This window comes from Gadus morhua, chromosome 15 (assembly GCF_902167405.1).
Source record: "Gadus morhua chromosome 15, gadMor3.0, whole genome shotgun sequence".
NCBI classification, from domain to species: domain Eukaryota; kingdom Metazoa; phylum Chordata; class Actinopteri; order Gadiformes; family Gadidae; genus Gadus; species Gadus morhua.
In genome coordinates, this window is record NC_044062.1 from 9,988,100 (window position 1) to 10,001,704 (window position 13,605).

The following is a 13,605-nucleotide window of genomic DNA, read 5'->3' on the forward strand; positions in this document are numbered from 1 at the left end:
GACCGGATACGACGGGAGGCCGGGAGGATCTGAAGGCGCTTCAGCTTCTCCGGATCCCGAGCTGTCAGATTTATTAACTTTGTGAAGCTCGGGACGAAAACCGAAGGTGGAAAGGACCGTGTTGTACGTATTTTACATTATTATTATTATTATTATGTAATTATTATTAAAGTGTTAAATGTTTCGTCGCTTTCCCCCTGTGTGCCAGATGAGCTTCCGGTCTGCTCGAGGCACAAAGCAGCTCCCAGCTTTATGCATTCTGAATCAAGTATATGTAGTTAGTGGGTAATATTGGGTAGATAGTAGTTCATATTAATAGTTGTTAGTAGTTAGCGCAGTTTCAGCGCAGACCCCCTCCATCCCCCCACTGCTTCCCTCCTCTGATTGGCGGAGACCGGGAGCCAACCGGAGCCTATGGTTCGGTCAGCTGGTCTCTGCAGATAACAGACTTCTCCAACAATGTGGAGAAAGTGCAGAACGCCAGCCGCTCGTCCGGTGTAAACAGCGGCTCCTCACGGCGGGTGACGGGCCCTTTACCTGGACCAGGACACCGGGAGACCGGGAGACCAGCCCTCCTCTCACATCCACTCTGGTCGTTTCAGTGATGCGAAAGCGGACCAGCTCCCTGACCGCCGAGCATGACAGCGTCCCCCCCGCCGCCCCGGAGGATAGCGACCCGGCTGTGAAGCGCTGCCCCCCGCAGGGAAAGGCGGGACACGGTGCGCCGCAGGGCACCGACCCGGAAAAGAGGATGGCCAAGTCGTTCAAGAGGTGAGACCTTGCGGACCCTAGGAGACACTGCGAGATGTGGGTCACTACCGACATTGGGAGAGAGCTACCGAGACCCCCTGTCAGGCTGACCTATATGACCGTTAGACCTGAACCGGAAGGTTTAATGTTATGGTAGAGATGCAACTAGATGCTATCATCTATTAGTCTGTTATTAACTATTACTCTATTATAATGATGTTGAGTTTCTGTAACTACAGTATAACTTTCCGAGCTCCTAGTCTGTTGACACTCGGTCCTCCGGATGGCTCCAGTCTCTTTCGATCTCTGGTTGGACAATAGGAGCTCGCTATGGTTTCTGATCTCCCCAGCTTTACTTAGTGCTGTGTGTGTGTGTGTGTGTGTGTGTGTGTGTGTGTGTGTGTGTGTGTGTGTGTGTGTGTGTGTGTGTGTGTGTGTGTGTGTGTGTGTGTGTGTGTGTGAAAAAGACAGACAGATATGAGGTTAAAGGTCAAGGCTCTGATGACAAGCATTTCAGTGAATCTGTCTATTCACTGGGTTGGGGTTTGATTCTCTGGGGCAACAGATAAGGTGGATACTCTAAGGTTTAATGTTATGGTCAAATGCAGTGGATGTGTTATAGGGGTTATTGTGTTATAGGGGCTAGTGTTGTGTTGTCGGAGGGGTTAGGATTGTGTTCAAGGGGTTTGTTGTTTGTTCTAGAGGTTAGTGTTGTGTTCTAGGGGTTAGAGTTTTGTTCTAGGGGTTAGTGTTGTGTTCTAGGGGTTAGTGTTGTTGTAGGGGTTAGTGTTGTGTTGTGTTCAAGGTTACAGCCCAGTGTTGATGTAGGGTTTAGTGCTGTGTTGTTGTAGGGGTTATTGTTGTGTTCAAGGGTTAGTGTTGTTTTAGGGGTTAGTGTTGTGTTGTGTTCAAGGTTATAGCCCAGTGTTGTTGTAGGTGTTAGTGTTGTGTTCTAGGGGCTAGTGTTGTTGTAGGGGTTAGTGTTGTGTTCTAGGGGTTATTGTTGCTGTAGTGGTTAGTGTTGTCTTGTTGGGGGGGCTAGTGTGGTTGTAGGGGTTAATGTTGTGTTGTTGTAGGGGTTAGTGTTGACATCCCCATGTCCAGGGGGTCAGACAGGAGACTGCTGTAGGACATGTGGAGACATGTAGTCCATCTCCTCTGATTAGATTGTGTTATCATCTCTTTTTGTTTGTGTTTCTTCACCACGTATGAGGCATCCACATGTGTGTCCATGGTTCACCTGCTGAAGTGTTAACGGAGCCCCGCGGCCGCCGGCCTACCTGCAGGTGGACCACCGAGTGCTGCTCCTCCTCTCAGGTGTTTGAAATCCAACCCACGCGTGTCCCAGGCTATTCTGTTCCCGCCCGGCCGTGTGCCTTACACACCGCACAGGCTCCTACTGCAGCCCAGTAGGGCTGTACGGCCTCCCGACGTATAGCCCAGGGTATAGCGCAGGGTATAGGCCAGGGTATAGCCCAGGGTATAGCGCAGGGTATAGGCCAGGGTATAGCCCAGGGTATAGCGCAGGGTATAGGCCAGGGTATAGCCCAGGTTATAGACCAGGTTATAGCCCAGGTTATAGACCAGGTTATAGACCAGGTTATAGCCCAGGTTATAGACCAGGTTATAGATCAGGTTATAGACCAGGTTATAGACCAGGTTATAGACCAGGTTATAGCCCAGGTTATAGACCAGGTTATAGACCAGGTTATAGATCAGGTTAAAGACCAGGGTTATAGAGCTGTGTACTACCTAGATCAGGGCTATAGGGGTCTGGACCAGGGCTATAGGGGTCTGGACCAGGGGTATAAGGGTCTGGACCAGGGCTATAGGGGTCTGGACCAGGGTTATAGGGGGGCAGGCTCCTGGCTGGTCTCCAGCTGTCTCAACCCTGCAGTGTCCTCCGGCTCCGTCAGGGGCCTCCTGCCTAGGGCCAGTCCTGCTGCTGACCAGTCCAGTCCTGCTGCTGACCAGTCCAGACCTGCTGCTGGCCAGTCCTGGGTAGTTCAAAGAGGGATGCTCTTTTACTTTGAAGGAGCCAACTGGAATAGTTTGGGCCTTTTACTTTGAAGGAGCCAGCTGGGTTTTGAGGTTGGCAGTGGAAGTGAAACTGAAGTGAGCCAATAGAGAAGTAAACAGGAAGTGAAGCAACAACATCACACAGTTAGCTCTGGTCTCACAGCGATGTGGTTGAGGTGTCTCTGTTCTGTATGTCGCCCCCGCTGACGTGACAGAGCGCTGCTGTTCCTCTGGCTCTCCACAGAGCGCTGCTGTTCCTCTGGCTCTCTACAGAGCGCTGCTGTTCCTCTGGCTCTCCACAGAGCGCTGCTGTTCCTGCTCACCACCTTCAGTCGCTCCCTTCAGTCGCTCCCTTCAGACGCTCCCTTCAGACGCTCCCTTCAGACGCTCCCTTCAGACGCTCCCTTCAGACGCTCCCTTGCTCCCTTCAGACGCTCCCTTCAGGCGCTCCCTTGCTCCCTTCAGACGCTCCCTTGAGGCGCTCCCTTCAGGCGCTCCCTTGCTCCCTTCAGACGCTCCCTTCAGGCGCTCCCTTGCTCCCTTCAGACGCTCCCTTCAGAAGCCTCCTGCTCTCTGGGTTCTCATCATTTCTTGCCTTGTCATCCTATCCACATGGTCATCATGTGGCAGTAATGCCAGGACTATACAGTATGCTTAGTATGCTTATAGCGTGTACATTTCTCATGATAAGCACACTGCTATACGCATCTCGATTGTTAGCATTGTGTTACCATGTCACTTTGACTATGCCCTAAGCAGTGGCGTGGGTTGGCTCTCAGGTCGGTTTCTGACAGTCAACATGTCTTAGTGGTGGGGGGGGGGGTGGGGGTGACAGGAAGAGCGTGACTTGGCGTCATCAGGAGAGAGGAGAACGGGGCCCTCAATGAGGAAGTGGTTCTGCTGAACAAGGGCCGGCAATGCTGAGTGTCTTAAAATACCTCCCATCGGCAGCACTGTCTTTCTGTCTAGCTCTGACCGTCTCTCTCTCTTTGTCTATACCTCTGTCTCTCTCCTTCTGTCTAATTCTCAGTGTCTATACCGCTGTCTCTCTCTATCTGCCTGTGTCTCTCTCTGTCGGCCTCTACCTCTGTCTCTCTCCACCTGGTCGTCAGTGAGATGTGAGACTGAGGGATGTTGAGTAGAGTTTTGACTGGAGGCTAGCCACCAGATTAGCAACCCTGCTCTAATCTGGTCGCTGGGCTAATAAAAGTACAGGTGATGCCCAGCTAATCCTCTGCTAATTATAGCATCATGCTGCTGTGCTAACTCCTAACCTGGTCTCCATGTAATGCTAATGCTAAGGCTAGGCTAAGCTACGATACTGCCATGAGGCATGAAAACTATCCAGTAATAATAATCAGCATAATTTATACTGTAGTTTGCTGAAAGATCTTTTAAACTTTTTCGCTGCCCCAGATTTGGAAAAGGCGAATGTTGGTTACCATAGAACCAGAATCTTTTCTCCACTGATCTTTATGGCCGGTGGACGTGACTTTGGCCTGTGATATGACCTCTGATACCCTCCTGTTGTGTGGAGTCATCGTTATGGATTAGGGTGTTCGCTCTCTCCCTCTCCCTCTTTGTCTCGCTCTCTCGCACTCGCGCCCTCTCGCAGTACATTATTTATCCAGTTGATAGCTCTGCTCTCCCAGCAGAGTGTGTGTGTGTGTGTGTGTGTGTGTGTGTTTCATTATTAAAGGGAAAGTGAGTGTAATCATTTCCTCTGTTGACCTGACTTGTATTTCTTAAGCCTAGCTCACATCCATTAGCATAGCATAGCACACATCCATTATCCTTGCTTATGTCTCGTTCATTAGCTTAGCCTATCTCTCATCCATTAGCCTAGCTCTCAATCATAAGCCTAGTCTATCTGTCATCCATTAGCCTATCTCTCATCCATTAGCCTAGTCTATCAGTCATCCATTTGCCTGGCTTAACTCTTGTTCATTAGCCTAGCTTAGCTTTCATTCCTGTGTGTGTGTTCCAGGCTAGGTTTGGCAGGCAAAGTGAAGAGGATTCTGATGTGGATTCTTCTGGTGTACTTCTGTATCCCTGTCCTGGTGAAGCTCTGCCCCTCCATCCAGGCCAAACTAGTATTCCTCAACTTCGGTGAGTCTTTCTGTCTGTCTCTACCTGTTGGCCTGTCTGTCTCTACCTGTCTGTCTCACTGTCTCTACCTGTTGGTCTGTATGTCTCTACCTGTCTGTCTCACTGTCTCCACTTGTTGGTCTGTCTCTACCTGTTGGTCTGTCTCTTTCTACCTGTCTGTCTGTCTCTACCTGTTGTCCTGTCTGTCTCTACCTGTCTGTCTCACTGTCGGTTACCTGTTGGTCTGTCTTTAGCCCTGTTATAGTGTGTGTGTGTGTGTGTGTGTGTGTGTGTGTGTGTGTGTGTGTGCAGTGAGGCTGCCATACTTCATAGACCTGAAGAGACCATCAGACCATGGTCTGAACCACACAGTCAACTACTACCTGGAGCCAGAGAGCGGCTTCAAGATAGGAGTCTGGTAAACACTACACACTCACTATACACACACTACTCAATATATACACACACACTACACACACACTATCTTCCCACTGTATACACATCCTAGACACATTGGCCTTGCGTCACGTGTGTGTGTTGTGTGTTTAAGGCACACGGTGCCCGCCCAGATGTGGGCGGAGGCTCAGGGTAAAGACAGAGACTGGTACGATGCAGCGCTGCTCTCACCTCACCCTGTCATCCTCTATCTCCATGGCAACGCAGGGACCAGGTACACACACACACACACACACACACACACACACACACACACACACACACACACACACACACACACACACACACACACACACACACACACACACACACACACACACACACACACACACAAACCACTGCACCTGCTGGTGGTCACATGACTGTTATATGAAACCTGTCAGATCAGCACTTTAGCTCACTGGAGTCACAGATTGTTCTGTTACTGAAACTACTTTAGCTCACTGGAGGCATTGGTGGTTGTGTTACTGAAAGTACTAAAATCATTTTTCAAATGATTTTAAAGATGTATTTGTATGTGTATCTGATCTTGAGATCTGGAATCTGACTCATTATTCTCTGCAGGGGGGGTGACCACAGAGTACAGCTGTACAAGGTACACACACGCACACACACGCGCATGTGTATACATTTATTTATATCTAAATATATATGTATCTAAATATATATCTAACTATATATATATATATATATATATAAATATATATTTAAGCAATAGATCACGCCAGGCTGTGGTATGTGCTCATTATACCACTGTTAAGGGGCGTTGTCCGGCCCCGACGCACAGCGGAGTGGTATAATGAGCACATGCCACTGACTGAAGTGATCTATTGCTTTTATACAACGGTTACTATTATGGCGAAACGAAAGTCATAGACACACTACATTTAAAAAGAAACCAAGAAAGTCAAAATAGCCGTTTAATTAAAGAATACAAAAAAGTAGTCCCTCCTGGCTGCCGCTATGCATCGACGGTCGCTATGCAACACACTTTAGCGTCCCTCCGAGAGAAGGCTCCGATAGAGCGGTTCGCCGGCAATTTATCCTATGGAGCAGTTCACTCGCCGTGTGCCTAAGCTTTCGTTAGTCTCTCCATCGCCTTGCTCACTCCCGGAGTAACAACATTTACACGCTCTCCATCATCCAACATATGTTTTACTTTGTAACTGTTTCTACTTCCGGGCGCGGAGTGATATGCAAACTTTCACAAAATGATCGGGCGTCATAGCAGTTATGTATACGCTCATTATACAACAGTTGGGAACCAATCAGATCGCTGGATTTAGGTCCCCCGTTGTATAATTATATATATATGCACACTCGGGGTAAAGCGCGGTTGGGGGTTAAATTCCATGGAAATGATGAATGAATGTTTATTTTCTCTCTGTCTCAGGTGCTCAGTTCATTTGGCTACCATGTGGTCACATTTGACTACCGAGGTACGCACACACCCACACAGCAGACCTATTGTTCATGTATATTTAGGAACGTTATATACATGGGAAGGCAGTACTTGTGGTAGGAGAGTCTAAATATGTTTTACGTACATTATATTTATTATGTATACTGTATGTAATAATATATATACTGTATGTGTACATATTATAATATGTATTATGTACATTGTATGTATATTGTATTTATTCTGAACGTATTATCATGTGTGTACTGCATGCATTAAACTATTATGTATATATATATTTAGTATACTTCTTGGATTCTAATGTGTACTCTGTGTATACAGGTGTATTCTAATGTGTACTCTCTATGTATACCGATGTGTACTGTGTGTATTCTGTCCCCAGGCTGGGGGGACTCCGACGGCAGCCCCTCCGAGGGGGGCATGACCGCCGACTCTCTGTTCATGTACCATCGGCTCAAACGCGCCGTCGCCAACAAGCCCCTCTACGTCTGGGGCCACTCGCTGGGGACCGGGTACTTACTCACTCACTCACTCACTCACTCACTCACTCACTCACTCACTCACTCACTCACTTCCTGTCAGTCAGTCAGTCACTCACTACCAGTCAGTCAGTCAGTCACTGTCAGTCAGTCAGCCGGTCAGTCAGTCAGTCACTCACTACCAGTCAGTCAGTCAGTCACTGTCAGTCAGTCAGCCGGTCAGTCAGTCAGTCACTCACTACCAGTCAGTCAGTCAGTCAGTCACTACCAGTCAGTCAATCACTCACTACCAGTCAGTCAGTCACTACCAGTCAGTCAGTCACTCACTACCAGTCAGTCAGTCACTACCAGTCAGTCAGTCACTCACTACCAGTCAGTCACTACCAGTCAGTTAGTCACTCACTACCAGTCAGTCAGTCACTCACTACCAGTCAGTCACTCACTCACTACCAGTCAGTCAGTCAGTAACTCACTACCAGTCAGTCAGTCAGTCAGTCATGTGTGCACCTTTGTGTGTTTCAGAGTGGCCACCAACCTGGTGAGAAGACTCAGTGACACAGGTATGATGAAGGGGTCACTGGGAGCAGTGGTGTGGAATTCTAACTGGTGGCGTGTGTACTGGTAGCTGTGTGTAACAGTGTGTACCTACTGCTGTGTGTATTAGTCATTGTGTTTTAGTGTGTCATGGCAGTTGTGTGTTACAGGAAGTCCTCCAGACGCTCTGGTCCTGGAGTCCCCGTTCACCAACATCAGAGAGGAAGCTAGAAGCCACCCCTTCTCTATGGTACACTATGCCTCACTCTCTCACTACCTCCCCCTCTCACTCTCTCACTACCTCACCCTCTCCATCTCTCACTCACTACCTCACCCTCTCACTCACTCACTACCTCACCCTCTCCCTCACTCACTACCTCACCCTCTCTCTGCTGGTTACCTGTCTCTCTCTCTCCAGGTCTACCGGTACCTACCTGGCTTCGATTGGTTCTTCTTAGACGCCATCTCCGCCAACGACATCCGCTTCGCCAGCGATGAGAAGTAAAACACACACACACACACACACACACACACACACACACACACACACACACACACACCTCTCTGTGGTCCCAGTGGGATCCTCTCGGTGGTCCCAGTGGGTTCCCCAGTGGATCCCCTGGTTCCAGCAGGCTCTCTGTCTCCGCAGTGTGAACCACATCTCGTGTCCGGTGCTGATCCTTCATGCTGAGGACGACAGCGTGGTTCCCTTCCACCTGGGGAGGAAGGTGAGGCTCGACACCTCCTCCTGTCTCCCCCTACCTGTCTCTCCTCCACCTCTCTGCTTCACCTGTCTTACCTCCACATCATGCTTATCTAATGTATGGAAGCGTATGAGTCTATGGGGTAAAGGGTCCTGAGCTCTGGTCCTGGGCTCTGGTCCTGAGCTCTGGTCCTGGGCTCTGGTCCTGGGGTCTGGTCCTGAGGTCTGGGTCTGGTCCTGAAGGTCTGGTCCTGGGGTCTGGTCCTGAGGTCTGGTCCTGAGGTCTGGTCCTGGGCTCTGGTCCTGGGGTCTGGTCCTGAGGTCTGTGTCTGGTCCTGGGCTCTGAAGGTCTGGTCCTGGGGTCTGGTCCTTAGGTCTGGTCCTGAGGTCTGGTCCTGAGGTCTGGTCCTGGGGTCTGGTCCTGAGGTCTGGTCCTGAGGTCTGGTCCTGGGCTCTGGTCCTGGGGTCTGGTCCTGAGGTCTGTGTCTGGTCCTGGGCTCTGGTCCTGGGCTCTGGTCCTGGGGTCTGGTCCTGGGATCTGGTCCTGAGCTCTGGTCCTGGGCTCTGGTCCTGGGCTCTGGTCCTGAGCTCTGGTCCTGAGCTCTGGCCCTGAGCTCTGGTCCTGAGCTCTGGTCCTGGGGTCTGGTCCTGAGCTCTGGTCCTTGGGTCTGGTCCTGGGCTCTGGTCCTGGGGTCTGGTCCTGGGGTCTGGTCCTGGGGTCTGGTCCTGAGCTCTGGTCTGTGGTCTTACAGCTGTACGCGTCGGCGGCTCGCTCCAAGAGTCTGAGCGGCCACAAGGTGCAGTTCATCCCGTTCCAAGCCTCGCTGGGCTACAAGCACAAGTTCATCTACAGGAGCCCCGAGCTGCCCCACATCCTCAGGTACTAGCACCCAGCTAGCACCCAGCTAGCACCTAACTATACCATGCTAACTAAATACATTACCATGCTAACACAATTCTAGTCAAAGACATGATGATGCTAACACAATGCTAGTGAAACGCATTTCCATGCTAAGACAATGCTAGTGAAACACATTGCCATGCTAACACAATGCTAGTGAAACAAATTGCCATGCTAGCACAATGCTAGTGAAACAAATTGCCATGCTAACACAATGCTAGTGAAACACATTGCCATGATAAACAATGGTAGCGAAAAACATTGCCATGCTAACACAATGCTAGTGAAACACATTTCCGTGCTAACACAATGCTAGTGAAACACATTGCCATGCTAACACAATGCTAGTGAAACACATTTCCATGCTAACACAATGCTACTGAAACACATTGCCATGCTAACATAATGCTATTGAAACACATTGCCATGCTAACACAATGCTAGTGAAACAAATTGCCATGCTAACACAATGCTAGTGAAACACATTGCCATGATAAACAATGGTAGCGAAAAACATTGCCATGCTACCACAATTCTAGTGAAACACATTTCCGTGCTAACACAATGCTAGTGAAACACATTGCCATGCTAACACAATGCTAGTGAAACACATTTCCATGCTAACACAATGCTATTGAAACACATTGCCATGCTAACATAATGCTATTGAAACACATTGCCATGCTAACACAATGCTACTGTAACACATTGCCACGCTAACACAAGGCTAAGACTCACCAACCCTCCCTCTTGTGTTTCAGTGACTTCTTTGGAGCCGTGCATCCAAACACACAATGAGGACCTCCGCAGCATGGAACACACACACACACACGTACACACACACACACACACACACACACACTTAAGCACACATGCACACACTGAATCACACACGAACACACTTAAACACACATTCACACCAGATCTCTGTGGGTGTGTGTCTCTGAAAGGACGACAGAATGTTAATTCCGGAATTTAGAATTCACACACACATGCACACATGCACATGCACATGCACACACACACACACCTACACCCAAAAAGGAAGTGACTCTAATGTTGATGGTTGCCATGGAGGCACGGTGCACACGATTGGTCAGACCTTTGACGACGAGCCTTCCATCCCGTGTGCCTCCTGCTCTCTGATTGGTTTGTTTTGAGTGACACACCTAATTCTGATTTAGCGTTTGACTGAAATGTTCTAAGGTATTGATCACCAATGTATGAGAGTACCTTGTGTTGTATTTTAGAAAGCTTTATTGTTCCGTATCGGGAACAATCAGGGAACCATTTTAAACGTTTCATCACTCAGCCCCGCCATGTAGTGACATCACGTCTGAGGATCACTAACCCCCATCGTGTAGTGACATCACGTCTGAGGATCATGAACCCCCATCATGTAGTGACATCACGTCTGAGGATCACTAACCCCCATCATGTAGTGACATCACGTCTGAGGATCACTAACCCCCATCGTGTAGTGACATCACGTCTGAGGATCACTAAACCCCATCATATAGTGACATCACGTCTGAGGATCACTAACCCCCATCGTGTAGTGACATCACGTCTGAGGATCACTAACCCCCATCGTGTAGTGACATCACGTCTGAGGATCATGAACCCCCATCTTGTAGTGACATCACGTCTGAGGATCACTAACCCCCATCATGTAGTGACATCACGTCTGAGGATCACTAACCTCCGTCATGTAGTGACATCACATCCGAGGATCACTAACCCCTGTCATGTAGTGACATCAGGTCTGAGGATCACTAACCCCCGTCATATAGTCTGGGGGTCTAAAGGGTCTTGCTGGTCCCAACAGAACCAGTATGAAGAGTGGACTCAGACCATCTCAATATGAAGCCAGTGTAATCGCTCTCCCATGATTGGTCGTGGGTTTGTGAGGCGACCAATCAGTACCGTACCTTTTTGATTATTCCGCTTTTAGGTTTAGAAGACCAATCACGAGCATTGCTGTAGAGCTGGACATTTGCATATCTAAATGAGGTGCGGTAGTTGTTGAGACTGAGAAGCAGATAAAAACTGGACTGGATCTGGTGTGTAACTGGAATGCAGATCTGGTTTAGGATCATTAGGAGATGGTGTCCAGGTCCTGGTCAGAACCGGATCCAGTCCTTAGACCTCTGGATACCATGGACAGGAGAGATTGTGTTTGCCCTATCAGATCAGTCGACCTCTGGAAGCCTCATTTAGGTCAGTTATTGAAATGAAATAAAGTGTAAAGGCTCTGATGTCATCATGGCCTGCAAATTATTTATTAAAAGTATGTATATTCACAAAAGCTGAACCATCAGAATAACATGACAACGTATCAAAGGTTAATATTTCATGTGTGGTTGTTAATGCTGCATAGGTCAATCGATCTAAAAATACAATTAAAATGTAAATTATTCCAACTAAAATATTATAACAATGAAAAACTTTTTGATAAACAAACAGTTCCATAGTAGTTTGACACCTTTTGACACTTCTAGAAAACACAACCCATCCCTGAATACCAGAGTTTCAAAGATCATGTACCTCTACATGATTATATCTAGATGATTATATCTAAATGTTTAGCTTTACATGATTAGATCTAGATGTTTAGCTCCAGATGTTTAGCTCTAGATGTTAATATCTACATGTTTAGCTCTACATGCTTAGCTCTATGTTTATCTCTATATGTTTATCTCTATATGTTTAGTTCTTCATGTTTAGCTCTAGATAATAGTATCTACATGTTTTGGTAAAGTTAAAGTAACATGTTGGCTGGTCATGGTTATAAACACAGATCATCAATAATGTAAAATACTACCTAACAATTGATATCACATTTAAGAACAATATAAAAAACACAAAACACACACAGGACACACCTAACAATATGTTACATATAAAAACAAGCAGGAAATCACTTCGTTACCACGGAAACCACATGTTTACGTACTTCTACCTCACAGTTCAGAACACATCTACAGTTTTGGTGTGACCTCATCACCATGGAGACGGCCGGTCTGGTCCGTTCCGATCTGGTCCGGTCCGGTCTCAGAGGAACATCTCCTTGTTGATCCACATGAGGGTGCACGTGTCGCTGGGTTTGCACTCGTACTCGATGCTGCTGAAGCTGTTGCCCCACTGGCAGTGGTCCCTCTTGCTGTAGTTGTAGAACTTGACCTGCCACACCGTCTCCAGGCTGCCAACCTCGGAGAACTGAGCACAGGTTAGAACCTGGGTTAGGGTAAACTGATGTATAAACTGGTTCACACACTGGTTTACATGGTTGTTTATAAACTGGTCTACACGCTGGGTTCTGAACTAGTTTCCAAAGTGGTTTGACACTGGGTTCTGAACTGGTTTCCTCACCTGGATGATGATCTGGACGGGCTGGCGCTCTCCGCTCTTGGTGCGGGTCACGCCTTCCGTGTCGTACTGGCCGCTGTAGACCCCGGCCTGGGGGTCTTTGGACTGCTGCTCCAGGGGGAAGCTGGTCCCGCCCACGCTCATGGACCTGGACCGGAAGAGGCTCGTTATCGTTAGGACTTACGGCTCCTGTCAGTGGGGCGCGACGCGTTTAGTAGTAATACGGTGTAATTTATGATTAGGAACTCGTTACTTTGTGTTAAAGAGCCATTGAACCCCCAACCCCTATAGTTTTGTGTAAACAAGGATCATTTGTCTGATCGGACTTCATACGCAACGTTGTCTGTCACCATGGAGGTAACCAGTGGCATCAGGCTGTTTCATTCGGGGCTAAAGCACCAGATATTATTTAATTAGCCCTGAATGTAAATTTTTTTTTTTTTTTGCTTGCTTTACACTAGAAACAAACATGGGGATTTCAGGGGCATCTCAAAATAAAGTAGCCTAGTCCTTCTAGATAGTCCTTCTGGCAAGAGAATAAACTGTTTAAAAACAAACATAACCAGACTGTTTACCATAACCAGACTGTCATATATATATATATATATATATATATATATATATATATATATATATATATATATATATATATATATATATATAATAACTTGAATGGACCTTTAGATGTCTGGAGATAAGCAGCACAGCAGTAACATAGCTATTTAAAGCTATAATAAACTGTGTAGTTCGTGCATTTTGGTAAAGCATTATGAAAAAATTTGTATGCGCAATAAAGCATGCAAAAAAAATGCCACGCCCTACGCACGTATTTTCCCTTTCCCTGCCCAGGATATTTCAAAAACTTAGAGACGCCCCTGGAGAT

At 47.7% G+C, this 13,605-nt stretch overlaps 2 protein-coding genes across 3 annotated transcripts in view; one reads left to right on the forward strand and one right to left on the reverse strand.

Moving 5' to 3' along the window:
• The first annotated feature begins 12 nt into the window (after positions 1 to 12).
• On the forward strand, positions 13 to 11,608 carry abhd12 (abhydrolase domain containing 12, lysophospholipase). Of its 2 annotated transcripts, XM_030378734.1 has the most exons (14): positions 13 to 123; positions 603 to 771; positions 4,757 to 4,878; positions 5,170 to 5,275; positions 5,408 to 5,527; positions 5,878 to 5,908; positions 6,707 to 6,752; positions 7,119 to 7,248; positions 7,738 to 7,775; positions 7,920 to 7,999; positions 8,168 to 8,250; positions 8,399 to 8,477; positions 9,205 to 9,332; positions 10,115 to 11,608. In XM_030378734.1, the coding sequence occupies exons 2-14, from the start codon at positions 605 to 607 to the stop codon at positions 10,149 to 10,151; spliced, it is 1,167 nt and encodes a 388-aa protein (XP_030234594.1). In that variant the 5' UTR covers positions 13 to 123; positions 603 to 604; the 3' UTR covers positions 10,152 to 11,608. The 2 variants fall into 2 exon arrangements, with proteins under 2 accessions (XP_030234594.1, XP_030234593.1); XM_030378733.1 differs by lacking the exon at positions 13 to 123 and having other exon boundaries at positions 438 to 771.
• A 5-nt stretch (positions 11,609 to 11,613) lies between these two features.
• LOC115559726 (CB1 cannabinoid receptor-interacting protein 1) overlaps positions 11,614 to 13,605 on the reverse strand; it is a 2,996-nt gene continuing 1,004 nt past the window's right edge. Inside the window, exons 2-3 of the mRNA XM_030378783.1 lie at positions 12,726 to 12,870; positions 11,614 to 12,572 (exon numbers count right to left, since the gene is read on the reverse strand). Coding sequence (XP_030234643.1) covers positions 12,408 to 12,572; positions 12,726 to 12,870 — 310 coding nt within the window. The 3' untranslated portion in view covers positions 11,614 to 12,407. The remainder of the gene's footprint in view (positions 12,573 to 12,725; positions 12,871 to 13,605) is intronic.

Coding starts and splice junctions, on each gene's coding strand:
- abhd12 (XM_030378734.1), top strand. CDS start 605: ATGCGAAAGCGGACCAGCTCCCTGACCGCCGAGCATGACAGCGTCCCC. Junction 5,528..5,877: donor CATGGCAACGCAGGGACCAG/GTACACACACAC, acceptor TATTCTCTGCAG/GGGGGGTGACCACAGAGTAC. Junction 7,776..7,919: donor GAGAAGACTCAGTGACACAG/GTATGATGAAGG, acceptor TGTGTGTTACAG/GAAGTCCTCCAGACGCTCTG.